The sequence below is a fragment of the Ranitomeya imitator genome, chromosome 5 (assembly GCF_032444005.1).
Source record: "Ranitomeya imitator isolate aRanImi1 chromosome 5, aRanImi1.pri, whole genome shotgun sequence".
In the NCBI taxonomy this organism is placed as follows: domain Eukaryota; kingdom Metazoa; phylum Chordata; class Amphibia; order Anura; family Dendrobatidae; genus Ranitomeya; species Ranitomeya imitator.
The window spans coordinates 666740377-666758962 of NC_091286.1; the positions used below are offsets into that span (position 1 = coordinate 666740377).

Consider the following 18586-nt stretch of genomic DNA (forward strand, 5'->3'; position numbering starts at 1 on the left):
GGCTCCGTCTTCAGCAGTGATGCTCAGGTCAGAGGATGCGGTGACGTGGTTAGTGCACGCCTTCTGCCTGAACGTCAGTTCTGAAGACGCTGAAGATGGAGCGGTGCCGGAACAAGGAGCAGGTGACTATTGAAAGTGCCGGGGGCCTGAGCAACGGAGAGGTGAGTATGTGATTTATTTTTTATTATCGCAGCAACAGCAAATGGGGCAAGTGTCTGTGTGGAGCATCTATGGGGCCATAATGTTTGTGCAGCACTATATGGGGCAAGTGTTTGTATGGAGCATCTATGGGGCCGTAACGTTTGTGCAGCATTATATAGGGCAAGGGTCTGTATGGGGCATCTTATAGGGCCATAATCAAGGTTTGTGCAGCACTATATGGGGCAAATATCTTTACGGAGCATCTTATGGGGCTATAATCAACATTTGTGCAGCGTTATATTGGGCAAATGTGTCTATGGGGCATCTTATGGGGCCATTATTAACCTTTATGCAGGATTATATGGGGCATATTTTAATATGGAGCATCTTATGGGGCCATCATAAATTTTATGGAGCATTATATGGGGCTCCTGATTCAATATGGCCTCACCACCACCAGAGCCGCCGCCTCACCCCTACCTTCCTATCTCTTCCCCACTATCCCATAGAATGTAAGTCCGCAAGGACAGGGTCCTCTCCCCTCTGTACCAGTCTGTCACTGTAAACCTGCTTACTGTAAACGATATCTATAACCCTGTATGTAACCCCTTTCTCATGTACAGCACCATGGAATTAATGGTGCTATATAAATAAATACTAATAATAATATGGATATTCAAAAACACTTAGCCTACTGATGTCTCAATTAATTTTACTTTTATTGGTACTTATTTTTACTTTTGACATTTACCGGTAGCTGATGTATTTCCCACCCTAGGCTTATACTCGAGTCATTAAGTTTTCCCAGTTTTTTGTGGCAAAATTAAGGGGGTCGGCTTATACTCGGGTATATGCGGTATATGTTTTTGTACATTAGATGTTGTGCACATTGTAGCAATGGCTAATGGAGAAGATAATAAAAAATAAAGCCGGGGTGACTTTAGGTTCAGCTTGGAATGGCCGGTGAGATAGTGCGATTCTGCCGATGGCAACAACTACACGGGAGTATATTGTCATCAACCCACAATCAGAATTGACAATGTTTCTGAGTTGATCTGAACAAGGAAGGGAATTCCTTCCTTCCCCTTTACCGTGTCCTTTTGATATTTCCTGAAATATTGGCACTTTTGGTCTTCCAGAAAATTCTTCTGCGTGATTGACAAGAGCGTCTTTTACAGCCTCGTATCCGCAAAGCACAACGACTTTCTGCACTCCTAACTGTATGGTGTATATGGGTCCGTACTTCTTAGAGAGCTGTAAAATTAAAAGGATAATGCGTTATTCAAAATTCCAGAAATTCTGAGAATATGACTCTTAATTTTGGACTCAATAATTTGATTACCTAAAGATCTTTTTACCACCCGTTACATTTGCATAGGCAAAGGAGTCTACTCAGAATATAAGAGACGCTCACCATCCACAAAACTGCCAGTGCAATTATGCATAGTTATCAACATTTCTGTTGGAAAATTTGGGAAACTTTTGCCTTGCCCATAGGTCTGCCCCAATACATCCAAAACAAGCCATTTTCAGATTGGGATTGTGTAAACTCCTTCACTTTTTTTGGCCAGGTCGCCAAAAAATTCCCAGGATTGTTTTTAAAAATATGATGTGATAGTCCTGTCAAATGAAATGTATGCCTGCATTTCCTGCCATATGACAAAGCTTGGTGAAACGTGCGTTGGGGTGACAGGGCTGCACCACAACTAGGCTCAGCTACAGTAGCACTATGTAAGTCCTTTGATCAACCATGTTTGGTCTTTTTTTTTTCCACTGCAGCTTAGATTTTAAAAATTAATGTAATGTTACAGTTGAACAGTGCAAACAGGGTATGTGTCTGTAGTAACTGCAATCACAAAAACTTTCACATGCTAAACCCTTGAACGCCGCAAGCTACAGCCTTAAAATATAATCACAGATATGTTTTATGCTTTCACTGGCCAAAAGTCAATAATTTTTGGTCATTGTGTATTTACATATAGTCTGCTAAGGACGTGTCAACTGAAGCGCAACTCAAATATATTTTTAAAAATATATATTTTACCATCATCCAGGCACGCTCCACCTTTTATTAAGTTTTAAGTCCATGTGTTTAATAAGGTTGTACGATTTGTAAGAGGGGCCATCCTATTCAAGACCCTCATCTCTCCGTCAGAGTGAAAAATGGCTTCAGAACAGCATTTTGTTAAGGAGGACTCAGCATTTATGTGCATATTGGGACATCTAATTGGCTTAAATAAGAACTGTGTAATGCTTACCTTCCCCTGTGGTGGTGCTGTATGGAAATTAAACACTTACTGCCATATTGACCCACAAATTAAAGCTGATCACTGGAGATCCATAGAAAGGCCCATTGAATAATTCTCATTGGTGAGCTGACTTTTCTAACAATAAAGAGCAATAAAAAATGGACAGTTCCTTTAAAGGGAATCTGTCAGTGGGATCAACCCTCATACATCATCTATATGTGCACCACACACCTTGAAATCTGCAATCTTGCAATCTAATGTCTTATTTCAGAGAAATCCAAATTTTTCTTAATGTGTAAATGATCTGTAAAAATCTATGGGATGAACATAGATCTCCGTCAGAATCTGCCTCCGGATCATGTTTTAAATTAAATTGGGCATTTCAGGAACATACCATTGTGGCACCTGCACAGGGTCCCAATGGATAAAGTGCTCAAATTCCACCATTATCCTAGCATATACTGTATGTCCCCCATCTTTGTATATGTGTGCCCCATCCTGGACTTCTTCGCTGAATATACAACGGGGAAAATAAGTATTTGATACACTGCCAATTTTACAAGATTCCCCAACAGAGAATGAAGCGATCTGTTAATTTTATCGTAGGTAAAGTTCAACTGTGAGGGACAGAATCTAAAAATAAAACCTAGAAAATCACATTATATGATTTTCAAGTAATTACGTTGCATTTTATTACATGAAATAATTATTTGATCACCTACAAACCAGAAAGAATTCTGGCTCTCATAGACTTGTTAGTTATTCTTTAAGAAACCCTTCTACGCTGCACTCATTACCTGTATTAATTGCACCTGATTGAACTCGTTATCTATATGAAAGACACCTGTCCGCACACTCAATCAAGCACACTCAAACCTCTCTACATGTCCAAGAGCAAAGAGCTGTCTAAGGACACCGGGGACAAAATTGTAGACCTGATCAAAGTTGGGACAATAGGCAACCAGCTTAGTGAGAAGGCAACAACTGTTGGCACAATTATAAAAGAATGGAAGTAATACAAGATGACTGTCAATCTTCCTTGGTCTGGGGCTCCATGCAAGTTCTTGCCTCATGGGGAATGGATGACTTTGAAAAAGGTTAGGAATCAGCCCAGAACTACAGTGATGACCTGGTCAATGAGCAGAAGTGAGCTGGGACCACAGCCTCAAACACTACCATTATTAACACACTATGCTGTCATGGATTACATTTCTGCAGAGAATGCAATGTCCCCTTGCTCATGCCTGCACATGTCAAGGCATTTGAAGTTCGCGAATGACCATCTGTTTTATCCAGGGAAGGCATGGAAGAAGGTCATGTGGTCAGATGAGACCAAAATAGAACTTTTTGGTTATCAACTCCACTCGTCATGTTCGGAAGAAGAAGAATGAGTACAACCCGAAGAACACCATCCAGACTGTGAAACATGGTGGTTGGAATATCATATTTTCGGGAGGCCTTTCTGCAAAGGGGATAGGACAAGTGCACTGTATTGAAGGGAGGATGGATGGGGTCATGTATTACAAAATTTTGGAAAACAACCTCCTTCCCTTAGTAAGAGCATTCAAGATTGGTCATGGCTGAGTCTTTCAGCATGACAATGACCTGAAACACAGAGACAGGGCAACTATGGAGTGACTCTGTAAGAAGCATGTCAATGTCATGAAGTGGCCTAGCCAACCTTTAGACTTGAACCCAATAGAAAATCTTTGGAGTGAGCTGAAACTCAATGTTGCCGAACAACCGCCTTGAAACATGAAAGAGCTGAAGATGATCTCTATAGAGACATGGACCAAAGTCACTGCTGCAGTGTGTGCAAACTTGGTCAAGAACTACAGGAAACATCTTACCTGTGTAATTGCAACCAAAGGTTTCTGAACCAAATATTAAGTTCAGTTTTTCTATTGTATCAAATATTTGTTTCATGCAATAAAATGCAAATTAATTATGTAAAAAAATCAAACAGTGTGATTTTCTGGATTTTTTAAAAGATTTTCTCTCACAGTTGAAGTGTACCTACAGGAAAACTTGCTAAATCGGCAGTGTATTAAATATTTATTTTCCCCACTATATGTTTGGTACATACAGCTCTGGCAAAAATTAAGAGACCACTTTAAAATTTTCAGTTTCTCTGATTTTTCTCTTCATTGGTATATTTTTGTGTAAAATGTACATGTACATTGTTGTTTTATTCTATAAACTACTAACAACATGTCTCCGAAATTCAAAGCTAAAAAAATTATTTTTTTTGCAGCAAATGAAAAATCATCAAAATAATAAAAAATAAACTGATTTCAGACCTCAAATAAAGCAAAGAAAACAAGTTCTTATTCATTTAGAAACAACATTACTCATGTTCTAACTCAGGAAGAGTTCAGAAATTAATATTTGGTGGAATAACCATGATTTTTTATCACAGCTTTCATGCGTCTTGGCATGCGTCTTGATTAGGGTTGAGCGACTTTTCTTTTTATAGGATCGGGTCGGGTTTCACGAAACCCGACTTTTTCAAAAGTCGGGTCGAGTGAAATCGGCCGATCCTATAGAAAAGTCGGGGTCGGGGTTGGCCGAAACACAAAACCCAATGCAGTGCATTGGGTTTCTAATGGTTCCCAGGGTCTGAAGGAGAGGAAACTCTCCTTCAGGACCTGGGATCCATATTTAGGTGTAAAATAAAGAATCAAAATAAAAAATATTGATATACTTACCCTCGGACGTGCCCTGGTTCTCACCGGCAGCCTTCCTTCCTAAGAATGAGCGCCTGAAGGACCTTCAATGACGTCGTGGCTTGTGATTGGTCACGTGACATGAGCGGTCACATGGGCGTCACGTGACCAATCACAAGCCGCAACGTCATCTAAGGTCCTTCAGGCGCTGATTCTTAGGAAGGAAGGCTGCGGGTTAGAACCAGGGCACGTCCGAGGGTGAGTATATACCTATATATACCTATTAGGAATATACTCACTCTCAGACGCGTCCTCGGACGCTTCCTTCCTAAGAATTAGTGCCTGAAGGACCTTAGATGACGTCGCGGCTTGTGATTGGTCGCGTGACCGCCCATATGACCGCTCACGCGACCAATCACAAGCCGCGACATCATCGAAGGCCCTTCAGGCGCTCATTTTTAGGAACGCAGGCTGCCGGTTAGAGCCAGGGCGCGTCCGAGGGTGAGTATATCAATATTTTTTATTTTTATTCTTTACTTTACACTTAAATATGGATTCCGATACCGATTCCCGATATCGAAACATATCGGAACTCGGTATCGGAATTCCCATACCAGATCAGAAGATCGACGACCTCATGGCCGACCCCACACAGGGGTTGGGTCGGGTTTCATGAAACCCGACTTTGCCAAAAGTCGGCGACTTCTGAATCTGGCCGACCCGTTTCGTTCAACCCTAGTCTTGATCACCTAATCAGAAGTACATTAAGTAGAATGAGGTGTACTTTGGTTGGAATTCAGCTGACACTGGAATGGAATGGCCGTCAGACATGTAGAGATGGTGATTTTTAGAACTGTGCAGTGGTCTCTTAATTTATGCCAGAGCTGTATGTCCCCAATCATGGACCATTCCTGGTATAAATATCTCCCATTCTGGACCCCTTCCTGGATGATATGTACTCCTTCCTGAGCCCTTCCTTGTTTATATATCCCAAATCCTGTTATATGTCCCCCATCCTGGCATACCTGTTCCCCATCTGAAACCCCTCCCTTGTATATATGTCACCCATCCTGGATTTCCATCTGGTATATATATCCCACATTTTACCTCTGCATAAAAAAACATTCTTATCACCTTCCTCCACTCCCATAATGTGCGGCATCCTCTTCTGCAGCAGGCACGGAGGCACGGTCGAACATGGACCCTCTGTGACTGCAATCATTATGCCCCTGACTGTGTCCACCCCTGGGACATTACCAGTATGAGGCATGTAATGACTGACAGTCGGCTCTGCTAATCTATTTTTCTCATACTGGTAGCACCCCCTTTTGTTTAAGACTTATTCAGATGTCCATGCAAACTAGTCTGAGATTGGACCACAATGCAAAGACTGGCCATGGTTATCCTGACCCAAGCTTGACAGCTTCATAGAAATGAAAGTTTTTATTATTAATGGGAAAAAATTCAAACCTATAGGGCCCTGTGTGAAAAAGTGATTGCCCCTAAACCTTACAACTGGTTGGGCCACCCTTAGCAGCAACAACTGTAATCAGCATTTGCGACAACTGCCATTGAGTCTTTTACAACACTCTGGAGGAATTTTGGTCCACTCATCCTTGCTGAATTTTTGTAGTTTAGCCACATTGGAGGGTTTCCCAGCATCAACCGCCTTTTTAGGGTTAGGCAACAGCATTTCAGTTGGATTAAGGTCAGTATTTTGACTAGGCTACTCCAAGTCTTAATTTTGTTCTACTTAAACCATTCTGTGGTGGACTTGCTGATGTGTTTTGGATTATTGTCCTGCTGCATAACCCAAGTGCGCTTCAGCTTGAGATCACGAACAGATGGCCGGACATTCTCCTTCAGTATTTTTTGGTAGACTGCAGAAATCATGGTTCCATTTGCCACAGCGAGTCTTTTAGGTCCTGAAGCAGCAAAACAGCCCCAGACCATAACATTACTACCACCATATTTTACTGTTGGAGTGATGTCCCTTTTCTGAAATGTTATGTTACTTCTATGCCAGATGTAATGGGACATGTCCTTTTACTTGCACTGTCCCTGCCCTTATTACCTTGTCCATGAATTTATATTGGAAATAAAGGACTAAGGTTTCTTTGTCACATAACGGAAGTGTTGCTGCTTTCTTCTTCCTTTGGATTTATCTACATGTTTTACTTCTGGCAAGCACCCTCCACCAAGTGACTCCACTCCCACAATGTGCCAATGATTCAGAGTGTACCCCTCCATACCAGTAAGTAACTCATTACATTTGTCTCAGTGCCATTCATTTTTTCTTCTTTCTGGACTTGTAATGGGACATACACCTTCCAAAAAGTTCAACTTTTGCCTCGTCAACAAACATAGTATTTTCCCAATAGTTTTGGGGATCATCAAGATGTTTTCTGGCAAAACTGAGATGAGTCTTTACATTCTTATTCATTAGCAGTGGTTTTCATCTTGAAACACTGTCATGCAGGCTATTTTTGCCCAGTCTCTTTCTTTTGGTGGAGTCCTGACCTTAATGGAGGCAAGTGAGGCCTGCAATTCTTTGGATGATGTTGTGGGGTCTTTTGTGACCTCTTGCATGGGTTGTTGCTGCACTTTTAGGATAATTTTGGTTAGCCAACCACTCCTGGGAAGGTTTACCACTGTTCCATGTTTTTGCCATGCTATTTGTACATAAAGGCTCTCATTGTGGTACACTGGTTCTCAAAGCTTGAGAAATGGCTTAATAACTTTTTTCCAGACTGATAGGTCTCAGTTACTTTGTTTCGCATTTGTTTCATAATTTATTTGTATCGCGACATGATATCTTGCCTTTTTAGAATGTTTTGGTCTACGTCACTTTGTCATGCAGGTCATATTTAAGTGATTTTCTGATTAACAACAGGTATGGCAATAATCAGGCCTTCATGTTGTTGTTATTATTATTATATATTTTTATAGCGCCATTTATTCCATGGCGCTTTACATGTGAAAAGGGGGCAAGTATAGACAAATACAATAGACATGAGCAAAAAACAAGGCACTAACAGGTACAGAAAGAGGGAGGACCCTGGCCGTGAGGGTTCACAGTCTGCAGGAGATGGGTGAGGATACACTAGGAGAGGGTAGAGCTGGTTGTGCGGCAGTTCAGTAGGTTGAGGATCACTGCAGGCTGTAGAATTGTCAGAAGAGGTGAGTCTTCAGGCTCTTTTTGAAGGTTTCTATGGTAGGCAAGAGTCTAATGTGTTGGGGTAGAGAGTTCCAGAGTATGGGGGAAGCACGGGAGAAGTGTTGGATGTGGTTGTGGGAAGAAGAGATAAGAGTGGAGCAGAGAATGAGATCTTGTGAGGATCGAAGGTTGCGTGTAGGTAAGTACCAGGAGACCATGTCACAGATGTATGGGGAGACTGTTTGTGGATGGCTTTGTATGTTATTGTAAGGGTTTTGAACTGGAGCTTCTGGATGATAGGAAGCCAGTGAAGGGCTTGGCATAAGGGAGAGGCTGGGGAATAGCGGGGAGACATGTAGATTAGTCGGGCAGCAGAGTGTAGAATGGATTGGAGTGGTGCCAGAGTACTAGAGGGGAGGCCAGAGAGTAGGAGGTTGCAGTAGTCAAGGCTGGAGATGATAAGGGCGTGCAATAGTGTTTTTGTGGTTTTGTTGTTGAGAAAGCGTGGATCCGGGAAAAATTTTTGAGTTTGAAATGGCAGGAGGAGGCAAGGGCTTGGATATGTGGCTTGAAAGAGAGGACAGAGTCGAGGATCACCCCGAGACAGTGAGCATGTGGGACTGGGGACATTGAGCAGCCATTGACCTTGATGGATAGGTCTGGTGGAGGGGTAGAGTGAGATGGGGGAAAGATGATGAATTCTGCTTTGTCCATGTTCAGTTTTAGAAAGCGAGCATGAAAAGAAGGCCAAGATAGCACACAGACAATGTGGGATTTTGGTGAGTAAGGAGGTGAGGTCAGGTCCAGATAGGTAGATCTGCGTGTCATCGGCGTAGAGATGATACTGCAAACCGTGGGATTCTATGAGCTGTCTCAGGCCGAAGGTGTAGATGGAGAAGAGTAGGAGTCCCAGAACTGAGCCTTGAGGGACACCAACAGACAAGGGGCAAAGTGAGGAGGTGGTACGGGAGAGAGAGACACTAAAAGTTCGGTCTGTTAGATATGACGATGTTGCTAGGTAATTTTAATTCAGCTTCCCAAAGATGTGATAAACAGTTAATTTATGTTTTAAGGGGGGGTCCCTTTTCAAACAGGACCCTATAGGTTTGGATTTCTTTTTCCCATAATAACAATGACATTCATTTAAAAGTTGCATTTTGTGTTATGATTGTCTGATATTAAAATTTGTTTGGTGATCTAAAACCTTTTTTTGTGTGACAAACATGCAAAAATATAAGAAATCAGGAAGGGCAAATAGTTTCACACAACTGTGCAGTATGCAGCCTGTCCTTTAAGCTTTCTCGGGATACAAAAGAATAATTCAGTATAATAAAGTCATAAAAACTGAATGTTACCTGGTGCAATGTCTGATATGGTCTACTCCGGTCTAGAATATGCAAGTTACCAATGATTGGTAGCGGTCGTGGTCCAGGGGGCAGATTATTAGCTTTTTTTTGTCGTCCAAAGAAAAATAGGGCAGCAAAAATAATTAGAACCACAGACAGAAAGAATGTGATGGGATCCGAGACATCCATGGCTCCAGGAAATGTTTCTATAAAAAGACAAAAAGACAAATATAAACATGATTGAGTATGTAGCTGCCATTATCTGCTGAGTTTGTCATTACATATAGCCCACTAGGACAGCATGATGTGCTATTTTGGTTGTTCACAGATGATGCTTTGCAAAACTCTTTAACCTCTTGATGCCATCTGCTGAAATATACAAAGCTGAGGACAAGTAGACAAAGGCTAGAGATGAGCAGAACAATTTGAAGCAAATTAAATTAGCTACAACGTTTACCCAGAAATCAAATTACACATATTGTGGATTTTGTAAAAAATTGTGATTTTGTGTTAAAAAATAAAAAAATTAAGTTCATCTCGACCTTCACCTGTCTTGCACTGCAGCTCCCTGTCCAGTCGTCCACTGGTTCTCTCCCAATAGCTTCAGTCTTCTTCTCTTCAGCGCTTACCGCATTGACTAGTCCTCACATGTGACTTAGTCATCTCTGGAATGGCAAAAGAGTGAAGAGAAAAAATAGAGGTAAACCAGCAGAGGACTATGAATAGTGCTGTGGTGGTGGGACAGGAGACAGGTGAGTACAATATATTTTTAAAATATATTTTTCCAGCAGTCGGGACACATTCAATTTGCATTGAAAAAAATGTATGTTTATAAGTGGAATTGGAACATATCTGGTGAATTTAAATTTTGCCAGATTTGTTCATTTCTAATAAGGACAGGCACAAAATCTGCAACTGGAGCTGCATGTCCACATTGTGATGGTCTCGGCGTTACTTCCACAGCCTCTTAGCACAAGCTCTTAGCAGGGCTGAGACAAGTGGTAGGTGACCGCCATGGGTGCCACCTTAAATTACGTGGTGTGGGGTTCAGTTTCCTTACAGTTTTGAATACTTTTTGTCATGCTGTAGTATGGCTGCTCTGCTTATAAAAGAGAGAGTGCAAGGCAGGAGAACACTGCCCATGGAACAGTTCCAGCAACAGACTGGTGGAAGCTATCACTGTGGCCTGAGTTCCTGTTGTCCTTCATGGAACTCCTGTGAGGAGGACGAGGTAAAGGTAGAGAAAGGCCAACACTGAGCAAACAAAGCTATGAAACAAGCCGTGGTCTAAATACCTGTGTGTGCTTTCTTAGTTAATATAACAGAAGTGGCTTCTGTCCGCGCTGGAACAGCTTCTTCCTGCTCTTTTATACAGTCCAGACAGAAAACGAAAGGACGAGGGAGGGTGTCTGTTGGGACGGTGCCACTGAGGAAGCTGCGGAATTTTTGCATTATCTAAGCTTCCCCTCCTACTATCCTGTATAAATAAGTTTGTGCATCTAAGCTATTTGTTCTCAGTGCGCATATTTGTACATGTGGTATGCTCTTCTGCTTCGAGCACTGTCACCAGAGGCGTTGAATACTACTCTAAGACCACGTTCACACATTGAGTATTCCGTGAGCTTTTGTTATCTCAATGTATGTAAAACAATATCAGGAGTGGGCAAAAGATGCAGATGCAGTGCACATTTGTATTTCACTTTTCCTCTTATTGTTGCACTTCTGTTTTTGAATTACAAATACTGATGTAAAAAAAAACTCATCAAATGCTCAACGTGTGAACGTGGCCTAATTGCCTACAATGAACAAGAGGCATAAAGAATATCAGAGGATTGCAGGAGAACATAGGGCTCGTAGCGGAGGAGCGGTGCTGGTCTGGGAAGGTACAGTATAGACCAAAAGTTTGAACACACCTTCTCATTTAAAGATTTTTAAGTATTTTCATGACTATGAAAATTGTACATTCACACTGAAGGCATCAAAACTATGAATTGACACATGTTGAATTATATACTTAACAAAAAAGTGTGAAACAACTAAAAATATTCTAGGTTATTCAAAGTAGCCACCTTTTGCTTTGATGACTGCTTTGCACACTCTTGGCATTCTCTTGATGAGCTTCAAGAGGTAGTCACCGGGAATGGTTTCAATTCACAGGTGTGCCCTGTCAGGCTTAATAATTGGGATTTCTTGCCTTATAAATGGGGTTGGGACCATCAGTTGTGTTGTGCAGAAGTCTGGTGGATACACAGCTGATAGTCCTACTGAGTAGACTGTTAGAATTTGCTTTAAGGCAAGAAATAAGCAGCTAAGTAAAGAAAAATGAGTGGCCATCATTACTTTAAGAAATTAAGGTCAGTCAGTCCGAAAAATTTGGAAAACTTTGAAAGTGTCCCCAAGTGCATTGGCAAAAACCATCAAGCGCTACAAAGAAACTGGCTCACATGAGGACCGCCCCGGAAAGGAAGACCAAGAGTCACCTCTGCTTCTGAGGATAAGTTTATCCGAGTCACCAGCCTCAGAAATCGCAGGTTAACAGCAGCACAGATTAGAGACCAGGTCAATGCCACACAGAGTTCTAGCAGCAGACACATCTCTACAACAACTGTTAAGAGGAGACTTTGTGCAGCAGGCCTTCATGGTAAAATAGCTGTTAGGAAACCACGGCTAAGGACAGGCAACAAGCAGTAGAGACTTGTTTGGGCTAAAGAACACAAGGAATGGACATTAGACCATTGGTAATCTGTGCTTTGGTCTGGTGAGCCCAAATTTGAGATCTTTGGTTCCAAACACCGCATCTTTGTGCGATGCAGAAAAGGTGAACGGATGGACTCTACATGCCTGGTTCCCACCGTGAAGCATGGAGGTGTGATGGTGTGGGGGTGCTTTTCTGGTGACACTGTTGGGGATTTATTCAAAACTGAAGGCATACTGAACCAGCATGGCTACCACAGCATCCTGCAGCGGCATGCTATTCCATCCGGTTTGCGTTTAGTTGGACCATCATTTGTTTTTCAACAGGACAATGACCCCAAACACACCTCCAGGCTGTGTAAGGGTTATTTGACCAAGAAGGAGAGTGATGGGGTGCTACGCCAGATGACCTGGCTTCCACAGTCACCAGACCTGAACCCAATCGAGATGGTTTGGGGTGAGCTGGACCACAGAGTGAAGGCAAAAGGGTAAACAAGTGCTAAGCATCTCTGGGAACTCCTTCAAGATGGTTGGAAGATCATTCCCAGTGACTACCTCTTGAAGCTCATCAAGAGAATGCCAAGAATTTGCAAAGCAGTCATCAAAGCAAAAGGTGGCTAAATTCATAGCCATGAGTCTGACCAGACGTGTCTGACCATCTTAGAAATTGCATTTTTAAATTGCAGTTTTTTAATTGCTATGAATTAGACTAGAATTCCATGGGACATTTGAGCATTCATCACTGCTGTACTTTCATCATCCTCATCACCACCTGTATCCTCTAATCAAGCTGTTTTGTCTACCCACAGGTATGCTGCTGTCCATCTACTCTGCCTTTCCTGCAATGTGTGTTTATGTGAACTGCATATAATTCCCACCTGGTATGCTGCTGTCCATCTACTCTGCCTTTCCTGCAATGTGTGTTTATGTGAACTGCATATAATTCCCACCTGGTATGCTGCTGTCCATCTACTCTGCCTTTCCTGCAATGTGTGTTTATGTGAACTGCATATAATTCCCACCTGGTATGCTGCTGTCCATCTACTCTGCCTTTCCTGCAATGTGTGTTTATGTGAACTGCATATAATTCCCACCTGGTATGCTGCTGTCCATCTACTCTGCCTTTCCTGCAATGTGTGTTTATGTGAACTGCATATAATTCCCACCTGGTATGCTGCTGTCCATCTACTCTGCCTTTCCTGCAATGTGTGTTTATGTGAACTGCATATAATTCCCACCTGGTATGCTGCTGTCCATCTACTCTGCCTTTCCTGCAATGTGTGTTTATGTGAACTGCATATAATTCCCACCTGGTATGCTGCTGTCCATCTACTCTGCCTTTCCTGCAATGTGTGTTTATGTGAACTGCATATAATTCCCACCTGGTATGCTGCTGTCCATCTACTCTGCCTTTCCTGCAATGTGTGTTTATGTGAACTGCATATAATTCCCACCTGGTATGCTTTGCTTACCCATTGTTTTCTATCCATTCGTACTTCACTTCCCTTGCTTCTTGCTTGCATACCTGAGTGGCCATCTACCCCACCCCCTCTTTATGACCTGGCTTAACTGTGAACATGTGCTCTAGACACACACGCCCACATCCTCCCTCTCAGCTGTGAGCCCTTAGGTGCCCATAAATTCATAGCCATGAGTCTGACCAGACGTGTCTGACCATCTTAGAAATTGCATTTTTAAATTGCAGTTTTTTAATTGCTATGAATTAGACTAGAATTGGACTGGAATTGACTGGAAGGTAAAGGAATAGAAAACCACTATAATGTTTCGGTTTCTTTTCACATTCACCCCCATACTACTCTATTTCTTCCTATCTCCTGTAGTCCCTCCACCCAGTAAAGAACTAGTCATTTCTCCCTCCATCCTCCCCAGTCATCTCACCTCCTCCACAGAACTATTCCTCCACATACAATCCTTTCTCGCCAGGCACACACGGCCACATCATGACCTATCCAGCTCACACCTTCTAACGCTCTGTCTGCTGCTCCTCATTGCTGGCGACATATCCCCAAATCCTGGCCCTCCTCATCACATCCCCACACTCATTTCTAATCCCCTGCCACGATCCTCTACACGTCCTCGCAACCACAGTAACCTCATACCCATTCATCCTGCCCCCACTCCCCCAATTTCCCTATCTGGAGCACTATGGAACGCACGCTCTGTCTGCAATAAACTTCCATTTATCCATGACCTCTTTATCAATAACAAACTCTCCTTCCTCGGCATCACTGAAACCTGGCTCACCCCTTCTGACACAGCCTCCCCTGCGGCACTCTCTTACGGTGGCTTCCACCTTTCTCACACACCCCGCCCCAGCAGCAAGCATGGCGGAGGAGTTGGTTTTCTCCTGTCAGATAACTGCTCCTTCACCCCAATCCCACTGCCACCCTCTGTTATCCTCCCTTCCTTTGAGGTGCACTCTGTGCGCATCTACTCCCCCTCCAACCTCCATCTGGCTGTCATCTACCGTCCCCCAGGGCCAGCCACCACCTTCTTCGACCACTTCACCACCTGGCTACTCCACTTCCTCGCCGCTGACATCCCCACTATCATCATGGGCGACTTCAACATCCCCATTGACACTTCCCTCTCAGCTGCCACTAAACTTCTATCTCTCACTTCCTCCTTTGGCCTCACTCAATGGTCTTCTACAGCCACCCACAAAGATGGTCACACACTGGACCTCATTCTCACCCGCCTCTGCTCCCTATCTAACCTCTCAAACTCACCTCTTCCTCTTTCTGACCACAACCTACTTACATTCTCTTCCCTTTCCACTCCTTGTCTACAACCCCCACCCCACAAACTCTCACACCCTCGCAGAAATCTTAAACACCTTGATCTTCACTCACTCTCTGAATCCCTCCTCCCTCTCACAGACATAAGCTCCCTACACAATGCGGATGATGCTGCCACTCTATATAACACCACAATAGCTGCAGCTTTGGAATCTCTTGCCCCTCTCACACATACCAAAGCTCGCAAAATCAACAGACAACCCTGGCACACCAGCATGACAAAAGAACTGAGGCGAGCTTCCAGAGCTGCTGAGCGCAGATGGAAAAGATCCCACTCCATCGAGCACTTCATCGCATTCAAACAGTCCCTCACTGCTTTCAAAACCATGCTCGCCACAGCAAAACAAACCTACTTCTCATCTCTCATATCCTCCCTGTCTCACAACCCCAAACAGTTATTCAACACCTTCAACTCTCTCCTCCGTCCCCCAGCACCTCCTCCCTCCCCACTCATCTCAGCTGAAGACTTCGCCTAATTTTTCAAGCAGAAAATTGAGAACATCAGAGACAATTTTAGTAAACAACCCCCAGAACCCTTCCTCCCAACTACCCAGCCCTCCACCTCCAAAACCAACTTCTCCACCATTACAGAAGACGGACTCTCCACTCTACTCTCAAGATCGCATCTCACCACCTGTGCACTTGACCCACTCCCATCCCACTTCATCCCAAACCTCACCACAGTCTTCATCCCAACCCTAACCCATCTCTTTAACCTATCACTAACAACTGGCATTTTCCCCTCAAGCTTTAAACATGCCACAATCACACCTATCCTCAAAAAGCCCTCTCTTGACCCATCCTCTGTATCTAGCTATCGCCCTATATCACTTCTCCCCTTTGCCTCAAAACTACTGGAACAACATGTCCATATTGAACTGTCCTCCCATCTATCTTCCTGCTCCTTCTTCGACCGCTTTCAATCAGGCTTCCGGTCACACCACTCCACTGAAACTGCCCTAACTAAGGTCACCAATGACCTATTAACCGCCAAGAGCAAGCAACACTACTCTGTCCTCCTCCTCCTGGACCTGTCCTCTGCCTTTGACACAGTGGACCATTCCCTGCTGCTGCAGACCCTCTCATCCCTTGGCATCACAGAATTGGCCCTATCCTGGATCTCATCATACCTAACTGACCGTACATTCAGCGTCTCCCACTCACACACCACCTCCTCACCTCGCCCCCTATCTGTCGGAGTCCCGCAAGGCTCAGTTCTAGGACCCCTGCTCTTCTCCATCTACACCTTTGGCCTGGGACAGCTCATAGAATCTCACGGCTTTCAGTATCATCTCTATGCTGACGACACACAGATCTACATCTCTGGACCAGATATCACCTCCCTACTAACCAGAATCCCTCAATGTCTGTCTGCTATTTCATCCTTCTTCTCCACTAGATTTCTAAAACTTAACATGGACAAAACAGAATTCATCATCTTTCCCCCATCTCACGCGATCTCCCCAACGAACCTATCCATTACAGTAAACGGCTGCCCACTCTCCCCAGTCCCACAAGCCCGCTGTCTTGGGGTAATCCTTGACACTGATCTCTCCTTTAAACCACATATCCAAACCCTTTCCACTTCCTGCCGCCTCCAACTCAAAAATATTTCACGGATCCGCACATTCCTAAACCAAGAATCTGCAAAAACCCTAGTCCATGCCCTCATCATCTCCCGCCTTGACTACTGTAACCTCCTGCTCTGTGGCCTCCCCTCTAACACTCTTGCACCCCTCCAATCTATTCTAAACTCTGCTGCCCGACTAATCCACCTGTCCCCCCGCTATTCCCCGGCCTCTCCCCTCTGTCAATCCCTGCACTGGCTCCCCATCACCCAGAGACTCCAGTACAAAAGCCTAACCATGACATATAAAGCCATCCACAACCTGTCTCCTCCATACATCTGTGACCTCGTCTCCCGGTACTTTCCTGCACGCAACCTCCGATCCTCACAAGATCTCCTTCTCTACTCCCCTATTATCTCCTCTTCCCACAATCGCATACAAGATTTCTCTCGTGCATCCCCCCTACTCTGGAATGCTCTACCACAACATATCAGACTCTCGCCTACCATCGAAACCTTCAAAAAGAACCTGAAGACCCACCTCTTCCGACAAGCCTACAACCTGCAGTAACCACCGATTGACCAAACCGCTGCACGGCCAGCTCTACCCTCACCTACTGTATCCTCACCCATCCCTTGTAGATTGTGAGCCCTCGCGGGCAGGGTCCTCTCTCCTCCTGTACCAGTTGTGACTTGTATTTTTCAAGATTATTGTACTTGTTTTATTATGTATACCCCTCCTCACATGTAAAGCGCCATGGAATAAATGGCGCTATAATAATAAATAATAATAATAATAATAATACTTTGAAGGACCTAGAATATAAGACATATTTTCAGTTGTTTCACACTTTTTTGTTAAGTATATAATTCCACATGTGTTAATTCATAGTTTTGATGCCTTCATTGTGAATGTACAATTTTCATAGTCATGAAAATGCAGAAAAATCTTTTAATGAGAAGGTGTGTCCAAACTTTTGGTCTGTAATGTTAGTATGATTTTTTTTTAATTTAAGTACATTGGGAGCAAACACAATGGATTGTCCAATAGAGGGCAAGACCAACAACCGAGATGCAGAGTGTGCCAACTTGCTCCATTAATGTAAGTCAGTGCAGCTTTCAAAGCTTATAATGTCTGTGCACTGCTTACTGATAAAATTAGTTTCACAGAAATTCACAATCCTGTAAAAGCTGTGCTGACTCATGTCAGAAGGTGGTGTAGCGGGTGCAACGGCAGTGACTCTGGCATCAAAACCCCTTTTAGCTACGATCAATTTTTTGTCATCTGAGAAAGTTGGTCTAATTGTGCTAATCCCAATCTGATCAAAGTTTGATTAGTGACGATAAGAACGTGATCTGATTTTCTCAGATGTGGAGAAAATAAAAAAAATTCTCTATCTTCTACATGCTGTTGTCATCCAAATGCCGTCCGATGTTTTCCATGGATCCATAAAGACTAATGGTCAAGATTAATCGGAGACAACTTTTGCATGCTGAAAATTTTTTCTCCGCATGAATCGGTCCAAGGATAAAATCAGAGAGGGCTCTGGCTCAATGATTAAAATGGGGGCGAATGCTATTCATCAAAATGACGGATAGCACTCGCCCAAATATTACGCTTGAGTCTATGAGTCCTTACAATATCCAATTGTCCTTATGTTCTGCTTGTTTTCTTTAAAATAGTGTTTGTTAAGGTGCTTGATTGAATAATTATCAAATAAATCTACTGGATTGAATATTTAAATTTAAAGAAATGATAGTTGCACATAGGCCCTGGCTCATCAAGACCGGTGTTTTTCACGACGATCTTGATGAAGGGCTTGTTGGTTTCAGAAGCACCTGATTCATTAAGAGGTGCATGGTTCTTAACGGATCAGGTGCATCTGAAAAGTGGAGTGCGTCATAGACTGGAGTGATATTTCTGGCTTAAGAAATGTCCCAGACCAT

At 43.3% G+C, this 18586-nt stretch overlaps 1 protein-coding gene across 8 annotated transcripts in view; it reads right to left on the reverse strand.

The window, feature by feature from the left end:
- The window catches only part of LOC138638729 (cytochrome P450 2C14-like), an 85448-nt gene that overhangs the window by 25213 nt on the left and 41649 nt on the right, over window positions 1-18586 (reverse strand). For 2 of the 8 annotated variants that reach the window (XM_069728260.1, XM_069728263.1), the window contains 3 exons: window positions 10108-10224; window positions 9569-9765; window positions 1233-1395 (listed from right to left, as the gene is read on the reverse strand). In XM_069728260.1, the coding sequence (XP_069584361.1) occupies window positions 1233-1395; window positions 9569-9748 (343 nt within the window). In that variant the 5' untranslated portion in view covers window positions 9749-9765; window positions 10108-10224. Of the gene's footprint in view, window positions 1-1232; window positions 1396-9568; window positions 9766-10101; window positions 10225-10854; window positions 11027-18586 lie in introns of those variants that run through there. The other 6 variants (XM_069728264.1, XM_069728266.1, XM_069728261.1 and 3 more) reach the window with 5 other exon arrangements.